Raw genomic sequence first — 15,313 nt, forward strand, 5'->3', positions numbered from 1 at the left:
CCAACCCAGAGACAGGCTCTTTCGGGACGCGCGACCGTGCCTGTAACCTGACATCACACGGAATCGACGGCTGCGACCTGCTGTGCTGCGGCCGGGGACACAACACCCGGACGGAGAAACGGAAGGAGAAGTGCCACTGCATCTTCCACTGGTGCTGCTACGTCAGCTGCCAAGAGTGTGTTCGAGTCTATGATGTTCACACCTGCAAATAGATAGGGCCTTTGGGACCGCTCTTTCTGCACCTCACCAAATGTATTTTTTTTAAATACTTCAACGTATAAAAGAGGAAGCTACTGTACGAGCCAGGCTCAGAGAACTTGAGAGGCTTTGATTGGACTTTGATCAAGCATTAGTTGACTTGTCTGTGGATTCAGCTACAGTACAGTCACCTAATAGGCAACCAAGATGGCGGCCTGTCATGTGATGCTGTGGTGTCAGCCGCTCTTAGAATGCTGCGTTAGTTCTAGAATACAGAGGTGGACTCATGGAGGCTCTATTCAGAAAATCAACATGGTTATGTTGATGTTGATGACCACCATCGCATCGATATGTTGATGACCACCATTTCATTGATAGAGGCAAAAGAGGAGACCATTACAGAGTGAACTATGAGTAGCCAAGGAGTGACTTTCAGTGACTTCCAGAAAGGTGTTTCAAGGCCTTGGTTTCCTTCCTGACACAACAAAAGAAAACTGTAGGTTGTATATGGCTACATAAACTGTACTGTTGACAAGCACCATGTTGGAGTGTAGACTCCTTCATGTATAGCAGAACAGCACTGTCTAAACATTTAGGACACCATACAATCTATTTGTCTAAATATTAAGTGGCACTCTGCTCTGCTTATGAACAGCATTTCTGAGCTATGTTCACAACTTTGTATGACCATGGTGCACTCAAAAGCACACATTCTCCTCGATATTTGCAGTATGTAAGTGGTAACTAACTTTTCAACTGTTTTATGATACATATAGTGTTAACATGTTACTAATGTTGGGATTAGAATGCACTTGCACCTAAGTGAATGTAGTTTTTACATTTCTGTGTTCATGTATTTTCAAATCCTGTCTTTTTTAGTCTGTGGTATGAAGTAGGATTACTCTGATCACAAAAAGCACATGAGCACAAATCAACCAAATCAAACAGGTTTGAAAATAATTTATGTTTATCCCTATACAATCTTCTATCAATGTCTCGTCGGGAACCCTGCTACAACTGCAAGCTCTTTGAAGAAAGTTTCCAAGAGTTGGCCATAGAACGATAGATGATAAAAAACAAAGTTTAGCCCAAAGACAAATTACTTTCAGCTGGAGGAGGATGAGGTGGTCAGAGAGTCTAAAGTGAGTTTGAAAGTTCAGCACTTGTGTCTAATTGAAGAGAATAAAGCTTGTTCTACTCGTTTTTATCAGTGTTAGTAACCGTTCAGCAGAACACAGTATGTGTATCACCACGTGTCCCTGTGCAGACAGACCCATCCTATTTAGTGTTTGAAAATGAAAGTATGTGAGACTGGCCCACTAGTGTAATTCTGTTTTCATTATGCCCATGAATGCATGTATGCAATCTTACTGTTTCCTATCTGTAAGCTATTACTAACTGTAATCTGAAATGCTTCTCAGAGTATACTTCGTACTTTGTACGGTATGTTATGAACAGCAATCTGATGTCAAGTGGTAACCCAGCTGTAGTGTCTGTAAAACGATGACCAAAATCTGTGTATCAGATTCTGATTCCTGGCTTATAGATGTAGGTTCTTAATTTGATCACCCTGTTTCAGGAGAACCTTCCTGCAATACAGGACATTTAAAACGTGTAGTGTATTTAAGGTTTAAAAAGGCTTCGGAAGTTTGTAATTTCCACTTTGAAATTAGATTTTCCCATACAAAAAATGTATCAACCATACAAAAATGTCCATTAATTATAATCCACATAATAATTCACAAACTGGTTCAAATTAAGATCCTACATCTGTTTTCTTTCTCCTCCAACCTTACAAACTGCAGCATCACTGAAACTATCAAGACTTCCCCTTTGTATGCTGCTAATTATACATGTATGTATGTATTTATGTATGTATGTATGTATGTATGTATGTATGTATGTATGTATGTATGTATGTATGTATGTATGCATGTATGTACACTACATGACCAATAGTATGTGGACACCTGCTCGTCAAACATCTCATTACAAGTTCATGAGCATTAACCCTTTAGAGTCCAAGCCCTGTCTAAACCGGGGGATATATGTAATTGTTTTAAGAAGGTCGTACCAAGGATCATTTAGCTATTTGATTTTAATTTTAAGACCCCTTGAAGTATCCAAAAAATATATACAAAAAATATTTGATGAAAATGTATTTTTGACCTTACTGCTATTAGCCCATACAAATGCTTTGAATAACAGATTCACTACATGGAACAACAGATAGTCCCCCAAAAATATCAAAAGGAGGATTGTTTTGAAGTGTCTCTCCTATATCTGACAGAAATCAGAAATATCAGGAAACATTTGTTATTCTTTTTTACTTAACCACTTATTTTTTGGCACTAAACAGTCTAAGTCCTAAGCTCCTAAGCCAGGGGAAGGGGGTTCTACTAAACTATATGGAATTGTTTTAAGGTCATACCAAGGATCATTTAGCTATTTGATTTTGAAGTGTAAGACCCATTGAAGTATATATTAAAAAAAAAATATATATATATATATATATATAGGGGCCTCCCAAGTGGCACAGTGGTCTAAGGCACTGAATCACAATGTTGTGGCGTCACTACAGCCTGGGGTTCAATCCCAGTGTCACAACTAGCCGTGACCAGGAGTCCAATAGGACGGTGCACAATATGCCCAGCGTTGTCCAGTTTATGGGAGGGTTTGGCCGGGGGGCTTTACTTGCCACAACTTATCGTGCTCTAGCGACTCCTTGTGGCAGGCCGGGCACGAGGAGGGGGAAAAAATTACAATACAAATATATATTTGATTAAAATGCATTTTTGACCTTACTGCTATTAGCCCATACAAATGCATTGTACGGGGGTTTATTGTCATGCTGGAACATGCAGGGAATGGCCTTCCCTAACACAAAGTTGGAAGCACAGAATCGTCTAGAATGCCATTGTATGCTGTAGCATTAAGATTTCCTTTCACGTAGCCAAAACCATGAAACACAGCCCCAGACCATTATTCCTCCTCCACCAAGCTTTACAGTTGGCACTATGCATTTGGGCAGGTAGCGTTCTCCTAGCATAAGCCAAACCCAGATTCGACCGTCGGACTGCCAGATGGTGAAGTGGGATTCATTCCTTCAAAGAACGCGTTTTCACTGCTCCAGAGTCCAATGGCACCGAGCTTTACACCACTCCAGCCAACGCTTGTTTTTGCATATGGTGATCTGAGGCTTGTGTGCGGCTGCTCGCCCACGGAAACCCATTTCATGAAGCTCCCTGGTGAATAGTTCTTGTGCTAACGTTGCTTCCAGAGGCAGTTTGGAACTCGGTAGTGAGTGTTGTAACCGAGGAGAGGTGATTGTTACCCGTTACGCGCTTCAGCACTCGGCTTCATCACTCGGCCGTCCCGTTCTGTGAGCTTGTGGCCTCCCACTTCTTGGCTGAACTGTTGTTGCTCCTAGACATTCCCATTTCACAATGACAGCTTTTACAGTTGACTGGGGCAACTCTAGCAGGGCAGAAATGTGATGAACTGAATTGTTGGAAAGGTTGCATCCTATGACGGTGCCACATTTAAAGTCACTGAGCTCTTCAGTAAAGCCATTCTACTGCCAATGTTTGTCTATGCAGATTGCATGGCTGTGTGCTCGATTTTATACACCTGTCGGCAACGGATGTGGCTGCAATAGCCAAATCCACTAATTTGAAGGGTTGTTCCACATACTTTTGTATATATAGTGTATGTATGTATGTACTGTACTTAGTTATTCTTCTTTCTATGAAAGACAACGTTTAGATGTAGGTTGAACAAAAATGTGAAGTTTTCTACTAATTCATTTTGCATTTAGACTGGATAGACATGTACATGAATGTTAACCAAATAGACATATTTTGATAAGTATTGTTTGTTAGTCTGTGTTTCGGTTGGGGAATCATGTATTCACTGGTCCAACTGTGGACTAAAAGTTATGTAGAGCTTCAGCTTAGATGAGCTACTGATTGCTTGAACAAATATGAAACCTATATCACTTACTGCATATCAGTACACCTATGTTATATGTGAGATCAAATACAACATAATATTCATACCTTTGCAGAAAAAACTACTGAACCTCGAATCAAGAGTTATGAATTCCATAAGGAGCGAAGAACTTCAGCAATAATTTTGTTGGTTCCAGAAGCTCTTGGGAAATAGGAAAGGTTGATGGTTGATTAAATAGTAAACTATGTATTTTCCTGTCAGGCATGTGTATCTCTTACCATGTTCATCTTCCATAGCCATCCATAGACTTAAAATGCATTCCTCATACGATGACTGCCACTATGCTGTATAAATGAAAGCCCCAGAATGACACAATCATGTTTCACATGAGGTTACTTTTTGACTATGATAAACTACTGAGCAACTATTTTGGATACAATCTGTGCTTTTCTGCATTTATATTGGAGTTCATGTTTTGTTTGTTTGTTTGTTTGTTTGTCTGTCTGTCTGTGTAGACAATTTGCTGACGTTCAAAAAAAATGTGTTATGGTCTTTAAATCCAAAGTTTTGTACAAATTTGTTATTTGCATTTATGTATTTCTAAAGTCTGATGTTTTTGTAATGATTATTTATTTTACCGTAACTGTATATATTAGTAAGTAAGAGTATATATTTTAGTTTCCGAGACAGTGTTGTTACTTTTAGCACTGTAACAGTTTTACCTCAAAGTCTGTTTTATCACTGACTGTACACAGGATACTGTCTGTAATAGTTTGATAGATGTTAACTTTAGAATGACATAATAAAACAACGTAAAAAACTACAAACATGGAGTCAAAAAACTACAAACATGGAGTCACTTTGAATCACAGGAGGTTGGCAGCACCTGAATTGGAGAGGACAGGTCATGGTAATGGCTGGAATGGAAGGATTGGAATGGTATCAAATACATCAAACACATGGTTTGATGCCATTCCATTCGCTCCTGTTCCAACAATTATTATGAGCCGTCCTCCCCTCAGCAGCCTCCACTGCTAAATGCATTTTTTCTATATAGGCCTATAGTACAACCTACAAACACCCTTCCATGTCCCCATCCTCTCACCAACCACAAACATGTTTAGTTCTAGAGATCATGAAGTCGTTCTAACCATATACCCATCCATATGTTTCTTTAATATAGATAAAGGTAAATAGATTACAAGAATATAACAACCTGTCTTGTTTTAGCATTGACTGATAAATGATGTTAACTAAAGCACGTGTAGAGGTGAAATGATGCTTTAAATTCTAAAAACAGAGAGGATAATATATAAATAAAATATGTCCCGTAAACTCCATTCCTTCTCCAAGTGAGGTCACACTTTCTCACTGTAAAATCATGTTACCATGTGGAGGATAGATGCCGCTGGCATTACAAAAACAACTAGGCAGGTCTCCAGAATACAGTTTCTTAATTCCCTATATTTCTGCATTGAGCATGGAGATACAATAAAAATTCCAAAGTGAGGAGAGAGGAGAAAATTGATTCATTTTAGGAGATGCCAGTTCTAATTGACTGGTGACAGAGACAGAGACAGGGACAGAGAGAGAGAGAGAGAGAGAGAGAGCAAGAGAGAGAGAGAGAGAGAGAGACAGGGACAGAGAGAGACAGGGACAGAGAGAGAGAGAGAGAGAGAGAGAGAGAGAGAGAAGGAGAGAGAGAAGGAGAGAGAGAGAGAGAGAGAAGAGAGAGAGAGAGAGAGAGAGAGACATGGCCATAGAAAATGTCAAATGGGGCGATTATGGTTAACCTTCATCTCCTGTTTCTAATTTAGTACCCTAGTAGTTTACGAGAACTGGTTTGAAATACTATTTAAAATATCCCAATTACTGTCACATACACTCAAAGAAAGTATTCAGATATATTTTATTTGGAAAGACAAGTAGCTTAATATTTTAATGGATTTGAAAATACACTTGGAAGTATTTGAAATACAAAAATACACAAGACTCAAATACACTCCCATGCATTTAAACCAGCTATTTAAAAATATTATCTGAAATAAGTATTTGAAAATGCTGTCAAAAACAATTTGGCAGACCTTTTTTTGAATTTTTACAATAACCACTCAAATACGCAAATAAATGTACTTGTTTTGGGCTGTGCATTTGAAAATCTCAAATACACAGAAAAAGTATTTGTTATACCAGATACTGAAATACATATGCATTTGAACCCATGTCTGTAGTTTACATACTTATGTTAACGTTGGGCTCAGCGTCTCTGTTCCTCCTCTGCTGTGCCTTATCAGTCACAGGAGAACATTTCCTGAGGCCTATTAGGGAGGACCATAGAGATGACATCATGACGTCTACCCACACACTCCAACCACCCCTTGGCGGTTTTGCACAGCACTGCCTATTGGCATGCCAACGGACAAACTACATGTTCACTTGTAAAGGGGATAATATAGATAAGATGCCTCACTGCATCAATGCATAGACTGACTGGACAGACAAATGCAGCCAGTTTCAGTGGGTCCTTCACAATAACTATCTCAACATTGCAGGCAAAAGTACAATTGACACTGAATGGACCTAGTCCCTTGAGCTGCCCTTTCATATGCTTTAAGGTCATTGTATCCTCCATCTCCTGCTGATGGGGAGACTATAAATGACACAAAACAAATTATTAAAGTATAATGTGGGGGGGTAGAGAGAAAGGGGGTAGAGAGGGAGAGTGGGTGGAGCTTTGTGATTAGAGGGGGTGATCTGATGAATAGAGCCCACCAGTGCTCCAGCTCTGCCCCTCATTCCCGAACCAGCCACCTGATACTCTTTCAGACCCACAACAATATCACCACCAGAGGCCAGGGCTCAGTGCTATCTAACCTCATTATCAGAGAATACATCGATACACAACCCCCACTCTGAGAGGAATGGCTACAATATAGCCAGGCCACTATGATACCCATGTCAGTCTGTTCTTATTCATGTGGATTCATGTCTTTCACCTAACTCAAATGTTATCGCAGGCTGTCATTTACTGTTAAAGTTCTTCGTAGGCCTAGGGGTCCAGCAATAAATTAATGAAGGAATGATGGCAGTTGTGCCATGCAAACACTTTTTCTCTCGTGATAAAGATTAAAGAAAGTGTTGATGTTTATCTAGTAACATTCACTCATATGTGCCCCCTCAAGACGAGAGCAGGCTTGCAGCTAGAGCGGATTAGTGACAGCCCAGACCAGTATAGCTCACTCATTCCACACACTTTGATTCTTCCACTTTTCACACAGACTGAAAGGGACTAGAAAACCCAGTATAAAACATGAAACAACCAAACAACAGAAAGATCACAGGATGGCCAGAAACTCAGCCCCTGCAGCAACACAGAGGGGGGAAATGGGCCCTTCCCTCCCTCCTCTTCCACCAGAGCCACCTAACTGCCTTGTCACCCAGGTGAGATGTACCAGATAGTTGCCAGAGGAGGCTACAGCGGCTCCAGCTATGGAAGCTGGCATCCTGACTGTGAGGTAATCGACACAGCTAGACCCTCAAGTGGCACCACCCAATAACCATATAAATGGGAGACAATGGCCCTAATTACAATCAATGCCCTCCGCCTCTTTTATGTCCTGTTTTTGCTGTTATTGAATTGGGAAGGCGAGAGAAACCAGGGTTTCACAATAGAGAGAGTCCCATCTCCATTCCATGCATTTCAATAAAGCTGTGGTGTTCTGGAGGGGTAGGAAGACTGAGGCATGATACATAGTGGTGGTGTGCTCTGGTGGTGTGATGCAAAGCCCATTCTTTACAAGTGACATGGTGCAAAACACTCCCACGGTCTAAAACCTTTTGATGTCCATGTAGTATGGATTCCCTAATGTCATATTTGCATACAGATCACATTGAGATGTTGTTTTTGAGGGTGGCCCTGGTGATGGTGGTAGATGTCTATGGTGTTTGACTACCGTATTACATTTGACATATCGAGTATCCTATTGCACTTAGACTTCAAAAGATTGTCAAAGAAATGTTGATTTGATCATCCAATATTTCATCAAATCAACATGTCTAAGTAACTAAATTAGATTTGAACCCTCGCTGATGGTATTTTACAGCACTGGGTGGAATGTCTGACATTGAACAGCAATTTGGGAAAGAACGTGGCAGTCAAAGCACTATTTGTATATCATACATCCCAAAGAGTTGGTAATGGATGCACAGAGCAAGCTACTTCAGTGTGCGGGCATTTCCTTATGCTGCGGCCTGTGAAGAAAACCTTTTAATGTACATGTGTGTTTCAGTCCCAGTACCATATTTCCACACATTCAGCAAGCTTCCATACACCAGCTCTGAAGAGTGCAATGAGAGACACAACGGCATGATTATAGACTCCTTCTACACCTTTTTTGAGGTAAACTATGTCAATAATGCTAGATTGAGGTGTGACTATTATGGAGGCCTACAGTTAGTCTTACGGAAGTGCAAAATATTGTCACTCGCAAGCAATATAAATCTTGTTCCAATCAAGGTAAACGTGATATATTTTACATTAAACATAGACGTGTTGTTTCTAACACAAACCTGATTGCTGATAGTTAACAGTCATTTAAAATAAACAATTACATCACACTCCATCATTGAATCCAGACAAGGTCCTGGGGTGAAATATGTATTTGTTTATATTTATTGAACCTTTATTTCAGCAAGGGGTTCCATTCAGACCAAAGCCTCATTTCCAAGGGAGCCTTGCATGAACACAATTTATTAACTAATTAAATTAAATTACAACATTCAAACATACAACGTAATAAGAACATGCAATACTACAAACAATTTAAGAAGCAAACACATTTAATATATAATTGAAGTATCTTCATCTATTAAGATTTATAACATATGGTAACTTCACACTGGACATGAATGCCTCTGTTTGTTGCTGTGAAATATCTTATAGCTTTAGTTTTGCCAATAATTGCCCTATTTCATCTTCTACACCCTTGAAGGGGAAACGTGAGAAGTGTGTCACCTGCCCTGAATGGCTAGAATGGGGTTATCCCCTGGCATTCTACAGATGAGAGCCACCACCAGGAAAGCTGTAGCACCTGCACAGCGCTCCTCTTTCTTTTGAAGTGCTTGTTTGTATTGTTAAAGCGAACAAAGGAATTTTGCCACCTTTAGTCAAACGTGGAGGATAATAGCAGGGAGAATGTTAATGAGCTCGCTCTGTGAGGTGGGTGTGCTACTGTAAAGGCAGTCTGGGGGGCGGGGCCGGGGGCAAAGGTTGAGGAGAGGTCAGCTAGACCAAGATGGGGGGAGGGGGGGCAGATAGGTGGGAGCTGACATGAGCACTCGGTCACCTTTTCACCTCTCAAGCTGTTTAACATGTATGACATCCATGGATTTCTTCTCAGTTGATCTTATCAATGTGGGACAACATGTGTTCATTCAGGTATTCAGTCATTCCTTGAACAAGGACCATGCACTGCGTTTCATGGCAGAGAAGTTACAATTTCTTGCATCTGTAGTAACTGAACAGATAACCCCAGACAATCGGTAATGAAAAAACATAAAATGCGTAAAACATAACTATGAGAGACATTTTCTGTCCACTAAACAAAAGCAACCATATTAATCGACTCAAAATACCACCGCAACACTTTGTCAAATCAAATCAAATGTTATTTGTCACATATGTTATTGCGTGTGTAGCAAATTCTTGTGCTTGTAGTTCCAACAGTTCAGCAATATCTAACCAGTAATATCTAACAGTGTGTGTGTGTGTGTGTGTGTGTGTGTGTGTGTGTGTGTGTGTGTGTGTGTGTGTGTGTGTGTGTGTGTGTGTGTGTGTGTGTGTGTGTGTGTGTGTGTGTGTGTGTGTGTGTGTGTGTGTGTGTGTGTGTGTCTGATAGGGTGTATCAATGACAAGGTGACTAGCAGCGGTAGAGAGGTTATCATTAGCAGGGACTGGCGCTGGCCGCTGCTAGTTCCAGTAATTACCTCACAAAGGGCGCTGCCTGCCTTCCCACTGCTTTTCCCACACTGCACTGCAGGCTCAGAATTCCAAGCGGCCCCAGACCTACAATCTCCTTGGTTTTAAGCAGCAAATTACTGACAAGACCATTCTTCACAGCACTGTAATTGCATCTGAGTGCTATTTTTATTGGGGCGACCCCCTCCCCCGAACCCCCTCTGCACTGCCGTTCTCCACCTTTCAAACTAAAGCTAGTTCCCACTAAGGAGGGGCGAGGGGTTAACATAGATTGCATTATTTCTGTTATTGGAAAAAAAATGGAGGGAGGTGCGTATAATCCAAAAGATTTGAGCTTTTCTATTTCTCTCGTCTCTTCACAATATATTCCACCGTTGCCAGTTCTGACATCATGGCATCACTGCTAAATTAACTATTCATCCGTTGCATATTTTCTGTCTAGAAAATAATAGAAATGGTCAACAAACAAAAAGTGTATGGGTCAGTCTGCTATTGACAGACTTCCTGTCTTGTTTCAAGCGATATAGCAGCAGTTGAGCATCTTGGCTTGTCTACAAGTGTAATCACTGCTTATTGTCTTTCCCATCCCTCCACATTATTCCCTCAGTGTTGTACTACATGGAAATAATTAGTCTCCATGTCAATACAAGCTCCGAGCACAGAAAACACCTCATTATCACACTGAAACAGATCCAGTTGCATTCTTGGCTCTGTCAATCTGTACCTCTTTTTTTCGACAATATAGTTACTTTTCTTTTCGTGGAAGAGGGTTACAAATTCTCGATGTTCTAATGCTGGACAATCAAAAAACAGCTGCTCGTTTGAAATGAGAAAAGGAGAAGATGGAAATGGTTGAAGGATTAGAGGATCAAGACAGGATAAAATAATAAGATATTCTTGGTGTGATCCAGTTGAGTTTGAAAGATGGAGGGACTTAACAAGGATTTTAGACTTTAGTCTGCCATTATATCCATCCAATGCAGTTCCATCTAAATTGTCTGCAGTTTGATGGACCGGACAGTGCAACAAGGAAGCTTCAATCCCCCCAACTCAAACTCCTATACACAAACACCCATGTCGTACATTAAATAATATGTTAATCAGTTGTTCCTTTTCACTCTCAAATAAATTTAAAAAACACACAAATACAATTACGAATATGTTTGCATTCAACTTCAGTTCCCTTTCTATTTGTTATCCTTCTTTTGAGAAGCAATTATAAAGGTTACTGAAAATCCAACAGGGATGTAAGACCATGTTACACTGCCCTATTTTCTAAAGATATATATCACTGTATGCATAACCCAGTTTCCTATTTTTCCTGTGTTCCAAAAGGTGGAATAAAACGTGATACATCAAACTAAAGTATGTCCAGCTCTCCCGGTTGTGTGCTGAGGTGCCCCAGGGTAGGACTTGGTAATTGACTCTGGGAGCAGCCCAATTCGTCTGTGCCATAATCTGTCCATCCCCCTTCCCTCCATCCTCCCTCCGTCTGTCAGTCAGAGCAGGTTGACACCTCTGACCCTGCTGTGTCTAATGGGTTGTCAGAGGGCTACAATAAAGTAAAAATGACAAGCCCTCTAATGCATTACTACAGGGGGAGCTGTGGCTCCAGCCAGCAATGAGAGGCTGCCCATCTGGAACAACACACACACGCGGAAAAATGCATCTGAAAAAATTATAACAAACAAAACATTATTGTTCTGTTGATTCCACAAAGTACACTGGCTGGGTGACAAAGTACACTGGCTGGATGACATCATGGTAAGAACCACTGTTTCAACTTCTGTCAGATAATTATGGGTGTTAATTCGGCATTACCACAATTATTTGGATAATTTCAGAAATGTCACTAATTCCAATTACCAAGATGATATAGCAGGTGTACTAAGGTTACTTTGTATAGAGGAATAATAATCACATAACACAATTTGGAATAACCTATAGCCTATGGCTTTATTATATCACTGATGGACATGCATACACTCAAGAGTTGTCAGTAGCAACACAGACCTGTACCCCAGTCAGTCCAGCCCCAGAACACCTTGGAGAGATATGTTATGAGACTGTTGGCTTTGTCAGAGTCTAGGTCTCTCTCTCCAGACCCACAGGGCCACTAATATTCACCTCGTCAGTCAGATGCTTCCAGTGTTAGAGAAATTGAATGAGGGTGGGTTCCAAATAATTTGGCATCGACGCTGTCACAATGGCAAGGCTCGGCGATGCCAAATTAAAAGTAGTAGGTATAGGTACCTAGGATGCCACAGGTTTTCAATTGGTGCTGGGTCTCTCTGCTCTCCTCAGTCTGTGCTCTGACACGCTACTACATTCCAACCAATTATCTAGCCCAAGGTGGAACAGGTTAACATCTTACCTTTGATGCCTCCTCTACAGAGTCTTTGATTTAATCATGGCAAACTAAAGGTACAGGGTGGGGCATCCTTTATTCTTTCTTTAGTCATCATTCAGGTACAGTTCATGGCAGACGAACAGGGAGAAACTTCAAACGGACACCACTGAGGAAAAAAAATTTTTTTCCCTCTCTTTGATTAACCTCAACTACTGTTGATAGTATCGTCAGGTTTCTGAATAATTGGTCACGTCATTACCTGTTGTTCTCAACTCAGAAAAACAGTACATTTTTGCACACTGCAATGGAGGTCAGACAGAGACGGAAAGCCTAATCCACATGAATAATGAAAGTTCATCAAAACAGTCCTTGATAACCTACACTCCAATCCAGTCAACTAAATAGACATTCTTTGGTAACATCCACCACTCGTCAACACACACTCATCTTACATTATGACCCACAATGCCCATGCATGGTTGACAATACGTGGCCCCTCTTTTCCCTGAGGAAGTGCATCTTTACAGCGCTTGTCTCAATCTTCCGTCACACATATCCCTAATAGATATTCCTCATGGCTCCAATGACCCACACAGTCACCACTTATCATCCCACTCAGCACCAATGTGGAATTAATGTTGGGCAAATTAGCTCCCACTAGTTAATGCTACTGGTTAGTAGATACATTCTACAACAGATTTTGTTTGTATCTGCTATAGGAAAGCACCTCCTCATATTTTTGCAGAAGCTAGGGCAAATGGAGAATGGATTTCTGTCTTCAGGATTGGATTGGGTTTCTTTCAGAATGATTTAGTATAGTGGCTATTGTTTTATTGTGCCTTGTGGTCTGCTTAGCTCCTTATTGTAATTGGGATAGTCTTATGCAAAACACCTAAAGTCCTAATTATTTTCGCTGACGATATTTAATTTATAGTGATTGGTCTACTTCATTTAGTCTTCTTCTTGGCACAATCCGCCATCAAAATCTCATTGAAGATGAATCCTCAACGGGGTACCACACATTTCCTTATGCGCCCTAGGCATACAAAATGTTATGTAAATCCCCTTAACGACCTTTTCAGGCCGCTGACAATCGCAACACAAAGGTGATTGGCAGCCGACACCATGGTGCACAGTTATCCTTTGCCCAGCACCACCTCGCTCTATAGCGCCCCCTACTGTGAGAGGCGTGGGGTAGGGTGCCCAGTGGCGGTCAATGCCAATGGGGTAAAGCCAGCATGGATCCTCTCACGGCAACCATGTGGGTCATGGTAATAATGTTTGATTTGTTTCCAGCCCCACACACCCCATTCCCTTTGGGGAATAGGGCAGGAACAATATTCCAGCACATCAGGCGCAGAGGAAGGCATCCATGCCGGTCTGTCTGTGTTCCAGCACGACTTGGCCTTCTTTCGCCCCATTGTACTGCTCACAGGGCAGTCCATTAGTGGTCCCATTGGACCAATCTGCTCCATAATGTGTTTCTATTGTCATCATTATTCAGATTATTATTATTTGCCCCAACCCTAACCCCCACCCTGGAACCCCTGTGTAGTCCTCACGGGGGGGGGGGGGGGGGGGTGTATACAGTACATGGGCTCCATCCATACACAGACTGTCTAAACTCTGAAGGGCTACTAATCTGCTACAAGGATGACAAAATACCCCACTGTGACACACACACACACACACACTAGAGCCCGACTATATGTTTTTTGGAGGTCCCATAGCAATTCTTTGGGGGGACAAAACGTACCGATTGCCATCCAAAACAGCAATTCTCCAAGAAATGTTTCAATTGTTGATTTATTACATTGTGAAGTGAGTGACACATCATGGGAATTGCCGCAAATGTTGAGATCAGCATGAGATTCCCTTTTTTTATCCAATTGATTGAATATCGGTTATTGGTTAATGATATCAATATAGCGTTAATCAGACGATAATATTAGTGAACCGATACATCAGTAGGGCTCTAACACCCCCCCCCCACACACACACACACACACTCACGCACATACACACACACACAGCAAAACACACACACACAGTAACCGACAAACAGCAACACACACACACACACAAACACGAACACACACACAGCAACAACACACACACACACACACACACACACACACACACACACACACACACACACACACACACACAGCAACAACACACACCCAAGAGTCCACTGTTCCCAAGTCCCTTACTGAGCGTGTTTTATCCTCTCCAGGCATCATCTCAGAGGGGAGCACGTCTGCCCCCTACTGAGACCAATACCAACTTCCTACAGTGAGAAAAGCCTGTTCTGATCAGCCCGCTGGCCTCCTTCCTCCATTCAGACAGTGCCGACTAGCCCTGCAGACTCCCTGCCTGGTTACCCATGAATTTGCTTTGATTTGGGCATGAATGACTCAGCTCCATGAATAACACATCCAAGGTTGATGACCTAAGCTGAAGATGCTACTTCAACATTTCCCATGGTTATATGTAGCCTATAGCGGGTGTTTAACACAGATACTCCTGTAGGCCTTACTGTCCTTGCTGGTGCCCATTCTCCTTTCAACAAAAGGTTGATATGGAGAAGCTATTGACGAGCATAAGGAAACTGTGTGTGTGTGAGTGCGTGAGTGAGTGAGTGAGTGCGTGCGTGCGTGTGTGTGAGGGAGTGCGTGCTTGCGTGTGCATGTGCTTGTGTTTGTGTTTTTTCAGAAGGGCGGGTGGAAGATATAGACCCTGTGTTATCTCAGTTGTAACAGTCTGTCCACACATGTGAACAGTCACTCTTTAGACAGTTATTAAGAGAAGAGGAAGAACACCAACATATGGATACT

The 15,313-nt window shown here is 41.5% G+C and overlaps 1 protein-coding gene across 1 annotated transcript in view; it reads left to right on the forward strand.

The window, feature by feature from the left end:
• The window catches only part of wnt3a (wingless-type MMTV integration site family, member 3A), an 18,407-nt gene extending 17,679 nt beyond the window's left edge, over positions 1-728 (forward strand). The window contains exon 4 of the mRNA XM_064927584.1: positions 1-728. This exon is cut by the window's left edge and continues 268 nt beyond it. Within this exon, the coding sequence (XP_064783656.1) occupies positions 1-212 (212 nt within the window). The 3' untranslated portion in view covers positions 213-728.
• The last annotated feature ends 14,585 nt before the right edge of the window (positions 729-15,313 follow it).

This window comes from Oncorhynchus masou, chromosome 3 (genome assembly GCF_036934945.1).
Source record: "Oncorhynchus masou masou isolate Uvic2021 chromosome 3, UVic_Omas_1.1, whole genome shotgun sequence".
NCBI lineage: Eukaryota > Metazoa > Chordata > Actinopteri > Salmoniformes > Salmonidae > Oncorhynchus > Oncorhynchus masou.